Source organism: Rhamphochromis sp. 'chilingali' (genome assembly GCF_963969265.1).
Source record: "Rhamphochromis sp. 'chilingali' genome assembly, chromosome: 2".
Lineage (NCBI taxonomy): Eukaryota > Metazoa > Chordata > Actinopteri > Cichliformes > Cichlidae > Rhamphochromis > Rhamphochromis sp. 'chilingali'.
The window spans coordinates 23897502-23916041 of NC_137930.1; the positions used below are offsets into that span (position 1 = coordinate 23897502).

The following is an 18540-nucleotide window of genomic DNA, read 5'->3' on the forward strand; positions in this document are numbered from 1 at the left end:
CTCAGATATTTTGATCCGTATTGACAGTGTCACACAGTTGCTGAAGATTTCTTGGCACTGCATCCCAAAGGTGCCCTATTGGATTGAGATCTGGTGACTGTGAAGGCCGTTTTAGTACAGTAAACTCACTGTCATGTTCAAGAAACCAGTTTGAGATTATTTGAGCTTTGTGGCCTGTTGTGTTATTCTGGCGAAAGCAGCCATCAAAAGATGGGTACACTGTGATAATAAAGAGATAGATGGTCAGCAACAATAATCAGGTAGGCTGTGGTGCTTAAATTATGCTCAGTTGATACTAAGGGACCTAAAGTGTACCAAGAAAATATCCCTCACACCATTACAGCACCAGCAGGCTGAACTGTTGATACAGTGCAGGATGGGTGTTTATTTATGTTGTTTACCCTAAATTCTTACCATAAGAAATTGAAACTAATCAGACCAGGTAACATGTTTTCAGTCTTCTTTTGTCGAGTTGTGGTGAAGTGTAGTATCAGTTTTCTGTGTTTAGCTGGCAGGAGTGGCACCTGGTGTGATCTTCTGCCACTGTTCATCTGCTTCAGATTTCAGTGAATTCAGAGATCTTCTTCTGCACAGCTTGGTTGTAAGGAGTTGCTATTACGGTGACTGTTGCCTTGTTTTCGACTCAAAGCAGTCTAGCCTGTCATCTGACCTCTGGGATCAACAAGGCATTTTTGCCCCGAGAACTGCCGCTTGCTGGATTTTTTTTGTCTTTTTTGGACCATTCTCTGTAAACCCTAGAGATGGTTGTGTGGGAAAATCCCACAAAATCCATGCATGAGATACATGCCATGTGTCAATTCAATTCAATTCAATTTTATTTATATAGCGCCAAATCACAACAGCAGTCGCCTCAAGGCGCTTTATATTGTACAGTAGATCGTACTGTACAATAACATTGTTATCCCAAGCAATCTGTTTTTGACTCTTACAATCAGCCCAATTTTTCTGAATCTTTACATTTGTATTGAATCTACTATTTCCAAATCACATTAATTTAGTTTTGATCAAATTGAATGATAATTTGTTTTTATCAAGCCAGATCTTCAGATCAAATATTTATCATCATCTCATCCAGTACATATTACAAATCAATACAAGAGAAGAACATATTAGTGTCATCAACAAAAACTAGCATTTTTAACACGGTGGACACCTCACATTGATGTACTGTGTAACTTTTGAACAACAATTGGGGCCCAACACTGACCCCTGGGGGAGGCCACAAGCAATGTCCATACATACGGAGTAACAATCATTTAACTTCACAAACTATTGTTTGTTTCTTAACTAACTCCCAACCAAATTTAAAACTACACCGTGATGCCACTGAATCAATTATTTGTTATTAAAATATCATGATCTATTGTATAAAACGCCTTTCTTGATAGCCCAAACACACTGGGTTTTTTTTTGTTTGTTTGTTTTGTCTAGGGAGTTTGTGACGTGTTTAGTTTAATAATGCCAGTGATGTTGATCTGTTTGAAATAAAACCATACTTAGTATCTGTCATTAGTTTATCGTTGTATCATGAGATTCAGCACACATTACACATATTCATAATTAATCACTATTTTTTGCAATAAAACATTATGTTACACTCGAAGGTTTAATTTTTGATTGCAAACCTTTTTTGAATGCATAATAAAACATAAAAGTTGCGTTTCTGCTTGAGAAACTAAAACTGCTGACCTTTGTAGAATGAGCGTCTCACGTTTAAAAAAAATCAAATTTACAAGAACAATTGAATACGTAGATTTGAAAACATCGTTATTTGAAACAGCACTGCAGATGAAACAGAATACAGCACGTCTTTCAATGGTTTAAGTGGTTATTTTGCGGAATATTTTACAGCTCTTCTTGTGTATCTTTGGTGGATGGCAGTACAACACACTCTGAAGGAGACGAAGAAGAAGTTACACCGGAAATAACCCTTTCTCTACTCCTGTGCATGAGGTTGGCGGGCTGCTAGCTGTATATGTGTATTGGGGGTAATTCTTTGAATTTTGCTGCTCAACTGATCAACTCAACTCGTTGACCTAACACACCAGAAACACGCGGAATCGTTTCATTTGGGTAAAGCAATGACCGCACTTTTAAATGCTTTATTTCACTCTTAGCTGGCAGTTAGCTGTATGCTAAATAATAGGTTCATAGTGGCAGCAGAAAGCTAACCGGTGTTCTGTCAACTAGCTAACATTAGCTAGCAGCAACTGGAAAAAAAAAAGTTAAAGTTTTTGGTGTATCGCTTGATTATTTCTCTCGGGTATTTACGGAGGGCATCTGGCCAAATTGTGCAGTCGATTAATTGTGAACTGCTTTTTGTGCAGATAGGATAGGTGAGCGGTGGTTGCCCAGCCATGCCGTCCCCCGCTGGACCCAGCAGCCCCGCCGCTGCGCTCGCTGAAGCCCTGGAGAACTCCTCACGGCTCATCGACAGACACCTGCAGGATGACCGATGCTTTCCCGACCTGTCAGAACTGCTCGGAGTCCCCTCACACAGTAAGCTAAGGCGAAGGAAAGACCTAATGATAGCTGTTTGTTTACAGCTCATGCAACACTAAGAGTAGAGGAAAAACTGGGATGGATAATGTCGGTGAAAGCAAATGTTGCAGGAGGTTTTGGACAAAACTTTCCTACAGAGGATCTGAGCAGCAGTTGTTGCTCATGTGTGTGTAAAATACAGATTTCAGGAGTGACTGTGGGAAATATGGATGTGTTTGGGTGAAGAGAGACAGTTTAAAAAGTTCAGGGTGATGTGTTGAAAAGCATGAAAATGTGAAGGTTTAGCACTTAGGGTTTTTTTTTTTTAATTAAATGATTTAAGGCAAAAAGCTTTATCAAAATATTTGGTTAAACTCCCGTAGATCATCTCATTGTAAGAATGTATTCTCCATATGTGATTCTTTTTTTGTTTGGTTATTATTATTATTTTATTTAACTGTAAAAGGAGGAAAGCGAAATCTGCTCCACAGATTTATAAGCAAATGAAGCATCTCTATGTTACGCTTGCATCATGGTATTTTATTTTAAGGGGCTAAATTATTCTGTTGCTCAGTAGTTAAAAAGATAGATAAGGGAAATGCAAAGTTCACATTGGAATTATTTCATATCACTTGACCAAGTTTTGGATAAAATTCTCAGCCTAACCATCTCTGATCTTCCTGACAAAAATTCGAAAGCCAGGGTACACCTTTGACATGTTTCCAGTCTGTTGAAGGGCTAGCAGATAGTGACAGGCAACCATTAACTCTCACATTTACACCTTTAGAAGTTTAGGCAATCACCTATTAACCTAACCCCATGCATGTCTTTGGACTGTGGGAGGAAGCTGGAGTACCAGGGGACACTGGGAGAACATGCAAACGCCACACTGGATTTGAACCCGGTGCCTTCTTGCTGTGAGACAACAGTGCTAACTGCGCTCCTTATTATCAGTTTGTTTTTGTGTTTAGGGGGCATTTTTAAGACACCATTTTCTGTGGAGCCATTTTCATATATTGTAGGTAGTTCTCCTAGTAGCTAAGTAGTCGTTCAAATATTTTAGGCCAAATATCTGCTGATGTGACTGAAGGAATATGGAATTTCAAAAGTGTAGCTGAAGTTCAACATATATTTCTGACAGCGTGAATTTTGATGAAAATTTTAATAGTTTTTGGAACACAGATTTCCGTATATGAGGTGTTTTCTGTACTACCAAATTACTCATATCAGATGAATGGTTCGTTGATATTCCAGACCCGCCCCCCCAGAAAACCCGCCAAAACATCACCGTAACAACTTAATTGTTACTTCTTCTTCTTTTTTCTTTTTTTTGCAAAGATTTGGTGTCTTTGTTTATAACTTCAGCCTCACTTTCTCAGCATGACTTTTAAAAAATATATATTTTTACAGATGGTATTTAAGAGAGCTTAAATTTCACAATGTGAGTGTCATGCACTAGGCTAAAAGCTAAAGCCTGTCAGCTTCCTTATTTGGAAGTGTAGTCCTGGAATTTTCTTCAGGAAAACCAGAGACGGCCAAGCTTGATGCATTTGGTCAGTTGATATAGAATGAATTATTGTCTTAACACCTTTCAGTGTAACATCTTTATATATTTCAACAACTATATTGCTTACCTTATTTTACAGTGATGGAGAAAAACTTAATACTATAAACAGACTTCCTGTTGTTCTTCACAGATATGCCGTCCCTCTCCGGGGTGTCAGATATGGACTACCCACTCCAGGGGCCTGGTTTACTCAGTGTGCCTAACCTGCCAGAGCTCAGTGCAGTCCGCCGAGTCCCTCTGCCACCTGAGCTCGTGGAGCAATTCAGCCGTATCCTTTCGTTCATTCAGGAAAAACAAATGCAATGATTTTCATCTGACATATCGAGTAGAAAATATGTTCATTGCACTTGTGTTTGTTCCACAAGTAATACGAGTTTCAGCTTAACCAACTTGTAGACATGCAGTTCAACTGCATGATGGGAGTTTTCCCTGAAATTTCTCGAGCGTGGCTTACAATCGACAATGACATCTTTATGTGGAATTACGAAGATGGGTGCGTACCTCTTGGATAAAACAGGACTGACTGACTTTTACAAACCAAGTCGAGTGCACAAACTCTGCTAATATTATTAGTAATAATATTTTTGTTGAGTCTTTATTGATGATAAAACCAGGAGTTGAGGCATTTTTTTTTCTCTTTTTTTATTCCTTGCAGAGGAGACGTGGCCTATTTTGATGGCCTGATTGAAACTATTTTGGCAGTCGGCCTAGTAAAACCAAAACAAGGTACGCCTAGGCACTCGCAAAGCATTTGTCATCTTTTGTTTGAGTAATTCTTATGGGTTCTGTTTTTCTTTTCTCAGGGATTTTACAGCCACACATTCACTACCTCTTAGTATTGGCCACTTCTGTGGACGTGGTCATCCTTGGGCTCAGTTTCCCCAAAGGTCAAGCTGGTAAGTGATTCCTCATCAGAATTTTTGTAATATTTTGTAGGTAAAAGAAAAGGTTTTCCTTTTAACATTAATAGTTACACATTCCATCTCAAATCCTGCAGCAACCCTGGTATTAAGCAGCAGTACATTAAATTATATCCAGCTGTTTTAAAGGCATGTATTCAGTTTGTTACCATTTACATTGTCAGCTATATAACAACAAATGCCAGACAAGCACACTTTTAAGAATCGGTGTGAGGATATTTGTATGGATGTCAGAGTTGGGTAATGGGAGTAGTGCCTATGATATCATGATGTGCTTACGCTGGTTTATCTGGGTCATATTTGTGTCTCTCTCTTGTTTCAGGGTTGAATGACAGCATGTCTGGTGGGATGCAGCTGCTACCAGACCCTCTGTTTTCAATCCCCACAGACAACACCTACATCCTATCCATCACCTCCACAGATCTGGGACGCATCTTTATGGCGGGGAAGGACGGCTGCCTCTATGAGATCGCTTACCAGGCTGAGGCAGGCTGGCTGAGCCAACGCTGCAGAAAAATCAACCACTCTAAGAGCTCTCTGTCCTTCCTAATCCCTTCTGTTCTTCAGTTCTCCTTCTCTGAAGATGGTAAGGAGCAGGTTCACGTTTCCAGGTGGAGTGAAATATATCTGCCTGATTAAAGCTGACTGGAACATTTTGTTGCTTCTCTCCACAGATCCCATTGTGCAGATTGCAATAGATAACTCTCGTAACACACTTTTCACACGCTCAGAAAAAGGTGTCCTTCAGGTATGAGGCACATTTTGTGCGTACATATCTTTCTGATCGGCCCGGAAAGCAATAAATGTGCAGTAATCACCTGTCGTTTTAAATAATGAAATACTTTCATATTTTTCAGGTGTATGACCTGGGTGCTGACGGGCAAGGAATGAGTCGCGTGGCAACAATGTCACAGAGTTCAATTGTTGCGGCTGCTGGAAACATTGCGAGGCATGTTTTAGTTTAATAAACATCAATCAAGCTTCTTTTTGTGTTGTTATCCGCTCAGAGGAGAGTATTTCTTTTTTTTTCTCTGCCTATTTGAAAAATTCAGTTTTTCCATTTTCAGGACAATAGATCGTTCGGTCTTCAAACCCATCGTACAGATCTCTGTGATTGACAGATCAGAGTCCTCAGATTGCCATCTTCTTGCCGTCACCCACGCAGGTATGTTATGAAATATTAATCAGTATGAGATGAAATACTAGAATACGTGCATTATGTATCGGTCTGTACTGATACTGTGTTTCTGCAGGTGTGCGTCTCTACTTCAGCACTACACCTTTTGCACCTCCGCACCAGAAGAACGTTGCAGTGCGACCTAGCCTACTAGCTATGGTACACGTTCGCCTTCCTCCAGGTTTTTCTGCCTCCTCTACCCTCCAGAAACCCTCCAAAGTACATAAGGCACTACACAGCAAAGGTAATAAGCAAATGGCACTCAGATCCTGAATCATTTATTTGTTCGTTCAGTAACGTACCGGGGCTTCGTTGGCAAGGAACCACATCTGTCTTTAATACATTTGAAATCTATCAGGTGTTCTTCTTATGGCTGCTTCTGAGACAGAGGACAGTGACATTCTGTGGTGCATCAATCACGACTCCTTTCCATTCAAGAAGCCCTTAATGGAGACGCAGGTTAGCACAAAAAAAGTCATGCAATGAATAAATTAAATGTATGTTTTCCCTTTCTTTGGCACTTTGTTAGATACTGATCAGTTTATCTGTCATGTTCGCTGCACATGTTGCATTGCAGATGATGTCTAATGTAGATGGACACTCTTGGGCTCTTTGTGCCATTAATGAGGAGCGACCGGCCAATTTTTTTACTCCGCTGAACAAGGACCATATCCCCATCACCAGTTCTCCTGTGGTGGTCCAGCAGCACAACATCCCTCCACAGAAGTTTGTCCTCCTCTCTGCAAAGGTTAAAATTGTTGTCATGATGCTTCATGTTGCATACGTAAACTTAATCTTGTTACAGTGTGACAAGACATTATCATAACTGTACAACTAAAAGTGTCAAATCTCCTTCAGGGGAGTCATATTTTTCAAAAGCTGAGACCAGTAGATCAGCTCCGTCACCTCCTGGTGAGCTGTGCTGGAGGGGAAAGTGAAGAAATTGAACGCTTCTTCAAGCTCCACCGGGTAAAATCACAATGACAATCACTGTGTAATGTTTTATAATCCCCTTATCATACCATGTAGCAGTAAGCCTATGCATGTGACTAGCTAGCAGCCTTTGTGACAAACAGACACCTTCATCACATGCAACATATTTTTGAATCATTACTGTTTTCTGTACAGGAGGAGCAGGCTTGTGCCACAGCCTTAATCCTCGCTTGCTCCAGTGCTGCTTGCGACAGAGAGGTTTCACAATGGGCTACCAGAGCCTTCTTCAGGTCAGTTAATGGTTTGATATATGTAAATATTTCCAGTCGTTCACAGTGTGCACAAACTAAAGTCAGTGCTGTTTTTTACTATTTTGATCAGATATGGAGGAGAAGCACAGATGAGATTTCCTGCAGCCTTGGCGTCACCCAGTACTGTTGGGCCTGTGATGAGCTCTCCAGCACCGGGTAAATGAACAAACATTTTGCTGTGTCCACCTGGCTGGTGGGATGTGACCAAATCATGCAAAACAAGATCTGTACGTGAAGAAAACAATCATTTTAATCGCTAACTATAATATTTACCATCGTGCATTATTAATGCCCCCTTCAGGTATTATACCCCCAGCACTGGCCACACCCTTTGCATCAATGCAGTCTGGCTCTGCCCCCATCACACCTATGTCAGCTGGCCCTGAGGTGATTTTCTCCGGGAAGCACAACGGCATTTGCATCTACTTTGCACGCATTCTCGGGTTAGTAAAGCCTGTCATCATTTGTCACATTTTTCTGGGTCACAGCTTAAATACTCAGCCTCTGATTCAAAGCTTTGGTTGCTGATGTGTGTTGATGTTGTCCTTAAACTGCTGAGTCACATGTCTTCCTCTCCTGTTTTCCTGCTGACTCTGAACAGAAATATTTGGGATGGCAGCCTTGCTGTCGAGAAAACTATCAGCAAAGGGAATCAGACTGTCAGTATTGTAAGTAACATTACAGTTACATTTACTCACAGCAGAATTGTTTGGATTGTAAAAAAAATCTTGGATGTCAAGATAATTTTCTCCGGTTGAATGGAAATAAAATTTGTGCCCCTGTCAGCCCGTCCCCCTGGTTCATTCGAAATCTGGATTAGCTTTCCTTTTATTAGAGATCTTGTCTTTGACACTTGATTGGTGCTTGCCACTGGATTTGCATGTTAAGGACCTGGTTTGTTCTTGCTTTCGTCAGCTGAGAAATATTAGTTTTATTTCTAAATCTGTCCTGTAATTCACTCTTTAACGAGCTTTTACTGAGGCAGGTAGATCGTCTGCAGTTTGGATGATCTACAGAAGATCCTCCCAAACGTTCCCATGTCATACCTCTACTGATCTCATTGCTCCCAATCAAGTTTAGAATTCAATCTGTGAGCTCAGTGGATTCATTTAGCATTTTATTTGTCCTTATTGTCCTTCTTTTGTGGTTTTTATTTGATGTGAAGCTCCTTGTGATTTTTATTTTGAATGGCGCTAAGTAAATAAAACTATTCCTATCTCTTACATGTTGTTAATAATTAACACTAGCTTTCATCCTTTACCCCCACAGTTGGAAAGCAGTGTTAATTCATTTGATGTGGAGTCAGTCCTTCACGAGCTCTGCGGCTTGCAGGAGTTTCTGGATAAAAACTCTCAGTTCAGTCCCTCCTCTCTCGGTGCTGCAAGGTGAAGCTCCTTACAGATTTGTTTATTCTTATTTTGAGTTAATAGCTGTATTGATACCTCAGAAAGTTGTTAGATCTTTTGCAACATTGCCTTCAAATTAAAGGAGTAGAATAATATAAATGTAAAAAGAATTAAAGATTTCCTTCAGTTCAGTGAGCAGAATACATGATGTAACACCAGCTGGGATATGAACAGATGGTTTAACTTTGCTGAATGTTTTAGTCTGCGGAGAACAGTTCAGCTCAGGTGATTAAGGACTGAAAAAGGTATCAAATGAAGTTCTGTTTAGATGAGACGTCCCCTCAAACTAGCTTCTGTTCAAAACCCTCAAAAAACCAAGACACTTTCCTTTTTGATGTTAATGCACAAAACAGGATCTGTAGATGCTAAAAAGATAAAAATATACTTCAACAGACTCTTGTTTCCTATCTCTCTTGTATAACATCTGTGTTGTTTCCTCTTATCTTCAGCTCCCCTGCCAACCTGCAGCAAAGGCTGCTGGGATTCATGCGTCCTGATGGAGCCAGCTCTCAGCAGGTTCAGCAGGAACTCCAGAGGAAATATCACAGTGAGTCATGAATACAGGCTTCATTTTTTCCCCTGAATATTTTTTTTATTACACTATATATAAATGTGGGAAAGGAAACACAGTGTAAGTTTTTTTTTTTTTTTCCTTTGTCATTTCCGTTTCCAGCCAAGGCTCAAGTCTATGAGAAAGTGTCCCTGCAGGCCATCCAGCAGTTAGTGCATCGCTCATATCAGACTCTGGCCCTCTGGAAGCTTCTCTGTGATCATCAGTTCAGCCTCATTATGTCTGAGCTGCCAAAGGTGCATATGTGCACTGCAAACAGATGCTCATACCCCTGCAGTAAAACCTGGTATTCAATTGAAGCTCCCCGTTGTTTTTGGAGTGCTCCTTTGTCATTCTGCCATTTCTTGTTATTTGCAGGAGTTTCAAGAGCAGATGAAGGGAGCAAGTTTTAAAGATGTTGTGATAAGGGGCAAGGAGTTATCTGGAGCGCTCATCACAGGACTCATTAATGTCTATATCAAAGATAACGCCTCCGTGGATGCTATCAGCAATCACCTGCGTGACATCTGTCCGCTGCTGTACAGCAGCGATGACAGCGTTTGCTCCAAGGTTCATACACACACCTTTTTTTTCCACCTCTGTGTTAAGTATAGTTACGATTATTGCTGCTTCAGGGGTATCACATTCTTACTTTATTGATGTGTGCGTCTTGTTTTCACATTTCTTATAATCATGGTATTTTTTAAGGCAATGAGGTCTTGTACTAAGAGGTTATTGATTTATCCACATCGATTCATGTGTCTCAGCACTGAATTTGCTCTTGTCCCCCACTCAGGCTAATGAGTTGCTGCAGAGCTCCAAGCAGATCCAGAATAAAGCAGATAAAGAGAGAACACTGAGAGAGTCTTTACGGCTCTACCAACAGATCAGCCAGCACACAGACCTCCCACTTGTTTGCTCCCAGTACAGACAGGGTAAGGAGATGCAAGACATCTCCACTATCTCTGTTTATATATATATATATATATATATACTGTTCGTGAGATTTATTTTCTAACGCTGCTTATCTTCTCAGTGCGTTTCTACGAGGGAATCCTGGAGTTGTGTCTCACTGCGGCAGAGAAGAAGGATCCACAGAGGCTAGGGCCTCATTTCTACAAGAATGGAGAACCTGAGCAGGACAGAGTGGGACAGCAGGCCTTCCAGGAAAGGTAGAAGAAGCCTTAAACAAATCACCCACATCAGAGATGTAGTCATCACCGTTCTTTATCTTTGCTTTTTAAACCTCCAGACTTTCATGTTATAAGTGCATCACAGACACCATGCAGGAGCTGGTGAACCAGAGCAAAGCTGCCCCACAGTCCCCCAGTGTCCCTAAACAGCCCGGTCCTCCTGTCATGACCTCGGACCCCAACATGCTCAGCAATGAGGAAGCGACAGCTCATGTGAGTAGGAGTTTCTCTCATTTCTTTCTGCTGCACTGTGTATCATCTTCATTTCTAATAAAAAATCTGTTCCTGTGTAGTTTGAGCAGATGCTGGGTTTGGCCCAGAGGTCTCAGGACGAGCTGTTTCACATCGCGCTCTACAACTGGCTGATTCAGGCCGACCTGACTGACAAGCTGCTCGAGGTACTGTCTGCTTGCTCGTAAATGTTTTGTTTCAGTAAAGCTTGTTTTACCTTTTCATTTTTCTTTCTCTTTTTAGTTGGCAGACATCGGTTCTTACATCAGTTTAGATCAGGGGTGGGCAATTCCAGGCCTCGAGGGCCGGTGTCCTGCAGGTTTTAGATCTCACCTTGGGTCAACACACCTGAATCACATGATTAGTTCATTACCAGGCCTCTGGAGAACCTCAGGAGCTAATTTAGCCATTTAAATCAGCTGTGTTGGTTCAAGGACACATCTAAAACCTGCTGGGACACCGGCCCTCGAGGCCTGGAGTTGCCCACCCATGGTTTAGATTCTATTTTCAACCAGATTTTATTGCCCCAAACATAACAGCTAATATACATGGAAGACAGGTGCTGAGAAAATCTGAAATTTATAAGGGAACAAATGAAAGGAAAAAATAGTTTCTTTAAATTCAAATTAATCAAGTAATGAATTAATTTCTAGTTTTAATTTGTTTGTAGATTATTATTTAGATTTTTAAATAAAGCTCCTCATTTATTTGCTTTCCCAAATGACCTTTCTATTTATTCATGAATGTTTCACATCTCCTTTTTATTGATTCATCCAAAGCTTTTGCACCTCAATTTCATTCAAAGAAATTGTTTTATGAAAAAAATATATAAATGAAGATGTATAAAAATCAACTGGTGTATAAAAAAACTAGGAGAATTAAAACCGATTTAAATACTTATCAAGGCAAGTTGAAACTACATTTTTTTTTAAAAAAATAAAAAATGTTTGATTCCTAAAATGTCTTTCACTTGACGTAAAAACTCCCCTAAAATAATAAAAAAAATGAATAGAAAAATGTTTAAATCTAACATTTTACTGCATATTCAGTGTTGTTTTACTCTGATTCTTGCAGTTTTATTTTTTACACCTCCACACATTTGTGTATGAACAAATTGAAGATGCCTTTTGGCATTGTCATGGTGATTGCACACCAGTATATGATACCCGTGTTTGTCCCTGTGCTCTGCGGTCCAGGTGAATTCTCCATACTTGGAAGAACATCTGATGCATATGATCAAGCAGGACCAGAGTAAAGTTCATAATATGGACCTCCTGTGGCGCTACTACGAGAAGAATCGTAACTTTGGCAAAGCTGCCCACGTACTGGCCCGCCTCGCCGACATGCACAGGTTCGGACACAGCAGTACAATGCCAACGCCACAACATGCAACACATTTACATGGAAAATTGGCCACCTCCTTCAGCAAGTGTATACGTTATATTCAACTTATTAAAAAACAATTTAGAAAAAGTACCTTGATGTTTGCACTCTGATCATGTAGCACGGAGATCTCACTGAAGCAGCGTTTGGAGTACATCGCTCGAGCCATCCTGTCTGCGAAGAGTTCATCCTCTATCTCAGCTCAGGCATCTGACGGAGAGTTCCTCCATGAGCTGGAGGAGAAGATGGAGGTAACCCTGACGTTGTAACGCTTACAGTGAAAGAAATCCTAGCCTGAAATTCAGCACATTCTGCTCACGCTCTGTCTACTTCCTGTCTGCCATAGCTTGTGCGTATCCAAGTACAGATACAGGAAACCTTGATCAGACAGTACTCCCATCATCCCTCTGTGAAAAATGTCATCTCTCAGTTGGACTCGGAACTAATGGACATCACAAAGGTAACGTGCAACTGTGGAACAGAGAAGAGTGTTTTTAGGAGTATTTTAACACGCTAGCCCTAATTTAAAGGTGATGGATAAAGAGTTTTGTTTTTACAGTGAATAGAAATTTGTTTGTGGAACTGTTTTTGTTGCATAGCTCTATGGAGAGTTTGCCGATCATTTCAAATTGTCTGAATGCAAACTGGCCATCATTCACTGCGCTGGACACTCTGACCCGATCCTGGTGCACTCGCTGTGGCAGGAGATTTTGGAGAAAGGTGAGCGAAATGTCAAGATCCTGCAAAAATGCAACCTGGGACACCCCCACCCCCCCCCCCCCTCTCACACCCACACACACCCTTTCTGCTTTATATTTATGTATTTTTTTGCATGCTTTATATCTCACTTATGCCTCTTCTCTCTTTCAGAACTGGAAGATACTGTGGCCATGAGTCCAGTAGATAGAATGAGGTCTCTTAATCTGAAGCTGGTATCGCTTGGAAAGATTTATGCTGGGACACCGAGATATTTCCCTTTGGGTAAGCTGTAATTACATTGAGTTTTAGTCTGATTAAAATTTGCCAGCTTGCACTTTAAAATTTTGTCAACAGTAATATAATTGGAGTTCCCTTTAGCATCATTTATGTCAGCATGTCTCTGGTGTGCAGGTCTGTAGGGTCATGTTGGTGATTAAGGCAATTGTTTAATTATCCTCCTTTTTATAACCAGCATGTTCAAGCTTGTCATGCCTATGGAGGCATTTATTAATTTTATATAAATCATCGGTACTTGCATGCATGCACATAATCAATTACGTACCCGGGAGTGAACATATTGCTGAGTATGCGATGCTAAGGAGCTGATGTGTCCTGTGATTGCAGAGTTTCTAGTAAAGTTCCTGGAGCAGGAGGTTTGCCGGCTCAACTGGGATGTGGGATTCGTTACATCCACTATGCAGGAGATTGGAGTGCAGTTGCCACGTCTGTTGGAAGTCTATGACCAGCTCTTCAAAACTCGGGTACATGCAGTACCCTGTGACTTTTTAAGCTGAACTTTCTTTTAGTCTGTTCAGTAATGATCCACCTATCTCAATGAATCAAAAAAACCAACCCTTTGTTTGTTTGTTTCTAAATTTTTCATAGGATCCTTGCTGGCAACGTCTGAGGAAACCGCTTCATTTAGTGGAGTGTATCCATGTACTTCTCTCAGGATATGTAGAAGACCCCAGCAGGGTACCAACTTATGACAGGTAATTACGGTCTGTTCAGCTCCTGGCCTGTAGTGGCTGCGGTAGTGTTCACAGCATTAACCTAAGGTCCCCAGTGAGCATTACTATCACAACTGTTGCCATCAGTCAGTGTGTAAGCTGATTATTTTATTTCTTTTAGAGACGATACACATTCATCAACATTACTGTACATGTGCCAGTGTTGGTTAAATCTCTGTTGAACTTTTGTCCCCTGGACAGATGTTGAAAGGAAAAAAAGCACACTGTTTAAAGCCATTTAAAAGTCCATGAAAATGAACCATATACAATAAAAACCACTAATATTAAATAGTACTGGAATAGGGAGTTTAAGTTTGCGCAGAGGCAGTTAAAACACAATCCCTTAATCTCTCTTGTACTACAGATGAACCTGTGAAACTTTAACCGAGATTACATACAAAGAAGTCATAAGAGGCATGCTTTTGTTTACTCATTGGGGGTGAAGATCAGAACTGAGAACCTCTCAGGCCCAGATTATTCTCCATTTTGGACAAGGACAGCTGCAGATCCAATGCACGAGCAGGCTGGCTATGCACATGTGTAGTTGGTACGTTAAAATATAAATTCTCCAGGGACGAGTCTGGCGAGACATTTACACCGGAAAGTATGATCTTGGTTTATTTTCAAGACTTTAGATAAAATCTTAAGCTAAATTTTAAATGCTGTGAGCACAGGAAGAAAGTACTTAAAAAGCGTAACAGAGAGTAATGACGCTGAACTTTTTTTTTTAAGTAAGTGAATACATTTTCTAATTTTACACCAAAAATAGAAAATGTATTAAATGTTCCATAAAAGGAGCAAAATGATCACGCTTTAAATACAGGTCTTATCTTGATCACACTAGTGTTTTTTGTACCCCCCCCCCCCCTCCCCCCCCCCCCCCTCTTCAGTGTGATGCATTTTTGCTGTTTCTAAGCAACAGATCATGCCCATCATGCCAGCTCCCAGCAGGCAGTCAGATACCGTGGACAAACATGTAAAACCTCACCTCGTTTGGCCACGTGTGATGTTTAGTTTGCACTTTGATCATTTCTCTGTGATTTATTCAGGTCAGAGTTCACTAAGACTATATGAAGCATCCCATTTCCAAACATTGCAAAGTTGTTTTTGTTTTGTTTTTTGCAGACGTCGCTTCACTAACGTGTGTCTTGACAACATCTGCGGTTACCTCGTGGAGCTGCAGTCCCTGAGCCCAAACTCTGTCCTTCAACAAACCATCGGCAACTTCAAGTCCCTGCAGGCAAAGCTGGAGAAACTCCACTGATGTAACTGTGGTCAAGAGACGGGTGACTTGTGGGTGTTGCCCTGTTGGCCTTAAGTGAAAACTGCTGATTTAAAGTGTGTTTACATTGTCAGCAAAGGACAATATGATGATGACGTTTGTATTACAAAGTAGAGTTTGGCTCTTTTTTCCCCTCCAGTTTGTTTTGCAGCTTGGAGAGACAGGTTTTTATAACTTATTTGATACATTTTGTTAGTTTAAACATTATGCAGAAATACAACCTTGGAAAGAATGACTGTTATTTGCATTGTGTGCAAATAACAGTCATATATCTAAAGATGAGAAGACACTTTTTTCATCACAAATATGAAATCCCTTTAAATTTTACAGCTTATTGGTTATAGTGGAAATGCAGTTATGTGATGGTTGATTTTTCTGGTAAAATGTCCCCAACTGAAGCCATTTCTTCACAGGGGAATGATTTTGATTGTTCTATTGCCTGTCTGCAAACAGTTTAGTTTTATATGTTGTAATTATGTACATAACTTGGCCATAATGCCGTCGTTTCTGCCACGAGTCATTTACACATTTCATTTTATTATTTACAATGAATGTTTTGTCTGCTTGGGCGTTAGATTTAACGGTGCCATTGTGTGTGAGTGCTTTTTTTGTGATTGTTTTGAAAGCAGAACGATTTTTTAACTCTGCAAACTTTGGCCCACTTGGAAGAAAAATAAATAAAACTCATTTTTAATGAAATAAAACAGAACTTTTGAGGATGTTTTCAAAACACTACACAGAAACTAGGTGTTGTCTGTGAACTAGACACACACGTGTTCTTGGTTGAGATATATCTGTGTGAAACTCTACAAATGATCAGCAGAAAGGGGCATTTAATTGCTTTGGGTGGATGTGACACTGTTTACATAATTATCTTTAATTGACTCCCTCACTCATGCTTTCTTAGAAACATCAACCCTACAAGGCAGTAATTGCTAAATTACAATTAGCTGTGTGTTGGAGTACACAATTGTGTTTTGATTCTTAGCCTCATGAGAAATAAACAGATTTTGACCTGATGTTGGGTTTATTTTTGTTGGTATACTTGCACACGCTCCAGTATAGTAAGCCATGCATAATGTCTGTGAGGGAAAATGTCTGAAGGTTTGCATCTGTTTTCCTAATGCTTGAATGTTTTTGTAGAAACCTAAGCCAGAACAAATACAGGGTTTTCCTGGAGTATGTGTAAACATTTTCCATTTGATTGTTTTAGACCCATGATTGTCAGATATGTGTTTTTATAGCTGAAAAGTAGCAAACTGAACATATGGCAAACTGTTGGTACAAGCAAAAAGCCATCTTTTATTTGTGACGATGTAATCTCAGATACAATAAAGATGACAGTACCTTCTGTTAAGCGTACAACCAGTCACAGTGAAACTATTCACACTCTGTCACTCTGAAATGACCAGAGAGCTTGTTCTAACTGTGGGCATTGCAAAGCCTTCGAAAAATTTGCTTAAAATAGGTCTGAGTTCTGACTCCTCTGTCCTCTTTGTAAAACGGTGTGCTGACCGATTTGGATCTAGCCTTTTATAGTGCAGGAGAAATAAAATGTATAAATAAATGCAGATGAATAAACAGTGAAGCGGTTTGATATAATGTGTTGGACAGCTGAGTAAAAAGAGAGTACACTGAGGCTCAAGAGAAAGAGCTGGGTGTCTTTTTATCTTTTGGATGAGCAAGTGAGTTTTTTCACTCCGTGCAGGAAGATGTAGGGAATGATGCACGTGTAGGAGGCTGCGATGTAGCTGGACACCTCCACTACTATTGATGAAGTGTGGATGTTGTTAGTAATGTGCAGAAGCAAATGAGTCAGCCAGCATACCAGCACCACGCTGGCTACAGCCACCACGCTCTTGGCCGCTCTCACCTGAGTGCTTGAGTTCGGATGGGGTTTAGATGGTATCTGAGAGGGCCTCGAGAGATTTGGCTGAGCTCCAACGCTGCAGTTCTGGGGAGCATTGTGGAGACTATGGCCCGATGGCTGTCGGTTTGGAGAGGAAGGAGCAGGCACACCTGTATAAATGTGGTTTGTAGATGTAGAATTTCTGAGATCTTTTGAGGTGGTTGGACCAGAGATGATGCTGACCGATGCCTTGTTGCGTTTGCTCTCAAATCTCTTTCGTTCCTCTTTAACCATCTCCTTGGTTTGATCAGAGTTATGACTCCTTATACGTTGGTGGTTTTGAAGCAGAGTGATGACAATCTGGGCACTGGCGAATACAATCCCAGCCATAGGTAAAGCGTTAGCCAGGGTTAAATAAATTGCTTCATATATTTGCCTAGCATTTGGATTAGGGAGGATCTCTATGCAATCTTCGTGGCTGTCATTTGCCACCTCCAGTGTGAAGAAGAAGAAGTGTGGGACGCTGAAGACCACAGCCACCATCCAGCTCCCAGCAAGCAGACAGCCCACGAGACACAGGCTGTCCATCTGCACCGGTGCGCCGCCTCGTTTCAGGGAGCCGACCAGCTTCTGGTGCCAGAAAACACTGATGAAGAAGGTTGTAAAGATGCTGCTGGTTTCAGAGAGGCCAGCACAGAAGCAAAACACTCCACAGTAGGTCTTCCCCAGGAACCACCGCCCAGCAAAATCTGCCATGGTGTCAGGCAGGTCCACCAGGTAGTTGGTGATGAGGTTGGAGATGGCCAGATTGATGAAAAGGACCTCGTTTGTGCGGATGCTGGATTTGTGCCTGGGCAGGGAGCATATAGCCAGCCAGTTGTTTCCCAGGATCCCTGCAATAAACATGAGTGCTCTGATGATGGCTTCAATCAACCCTTCCATTGTTTCACAAGATCAGGCAACAACTTGTCAGCCTTTAGATCAGTGTGGGAGCTTCACAACCTTTATATAATCTGAGGAGGATGCTGTTAGCTTTAGACATTTATAGAGGAGGGGAGAAATGGCCCAACCCCATGGAGCTTTCATTGTGCAGTCCCACTGAGATGGACGTGTGTTTCTCATGTCATGCCTTCCCAGGAAACTTCCCCTGGTAGATTATAGAAACTGCCATCTGAGTAAAACACAGAAAGAGGTAAATCCAAAGCCAAATCTGAAAGTTCAGTGAACAAACAGTGAGATTAAAGGGCCAGCAGCCAAAGCTGTGAGTCCTCTGATAATTGACATGTATGGAGACAAAGAACAGAAACACTCAGTCATCCCCGGGCACCAAATGCATAATTTCCCAACAATCCAAGTAAAGCTTGTTCAAAGACATGTGAATGGAGCTCTGACCGAACGAATTCCTGCCAGCAGTTGAGAGTTTATCGGCACTAATCTTTGGTGCGTAGGAAATCATGACAAAAGTGTCCTAATTATCATCTTTTGTACTGTAGCTAGACTTTGTGATTTTCTCCATGATTTTTTTTA

The 18540-nt window shown here is 40.9% G+C and overlaps 2 protein-coding genes across 2 annotated transcripts; one reads left to right on the plus strand and one right to left on the minus strand.

Annotated features, from left to right (window-relative positions):
- The first annotated feature begins 1935 nt into the window (after window positions 1-1935).
- nup155 (nucleoporin 155) lies at window positions 1936-15873 on the plus strand. The gene is made up of 34 exons (XM_080876060.1): window positions 1936-2094; window positions 2349-2520; window positions 4200-4337; window positions 4466-4562; window positions 4725-4795; window positions 4873-4965; window positions 5312-5575; window positions 5664-5737; window positions 5847-5938; window positions 6057-6154; window positions 6243-6410; window positions 6525-6625; window positions 6744-6914; window positions 7025-7135; window positions 7295-7389; window positions 7481-7566; window positions 7712-7853; window positions 8012-8078; window positions 8680-8795; window positions 9266-9363; window positions 9490-9623; window positions 9745-9936; window positions 10163-10301; window positions 10403-10538; window positions 10619-10772; window positions 10853-10957; window positions 11987-12141; window positions 12295-12424; window positions 12520-12633; window positions 12773-12893; window positions 13044-13154; window positions 13497-13633; window positions 13758-13864; window positions 15008-15873. Exons 2-34 carry the CDS (start codon window positions 2379-2381, stop codon window positions 15144-15146), a joined length of 4098 nt encoding a protein of 1365 aa, XP_080732186.1. The 5' UTR covers window positions 1936-2094; window positions 2349-2378; the 3' UTR covers window positions 15147-15873.
- A 957-nt stretch (window positions 15874-16830) lies between these two features.
- On the minus strand, window positions 16831-17955 carry ora5 (olfactory receptor class A related 5; the record flags this gene model as incomplete). Its single annotated transcript, XM_080861613.1, has 1 exon — window positions 16831-17955. One exon carries the CDS (start codon window positions 17953-17955, stop codon window positions 16831-16833), a length of 1125 nt encoding a protein of 374 aa, XP_080717739.1.
- Between the last annotated feature and the right edge of the window lie 585 nt (window positions 17956-18540).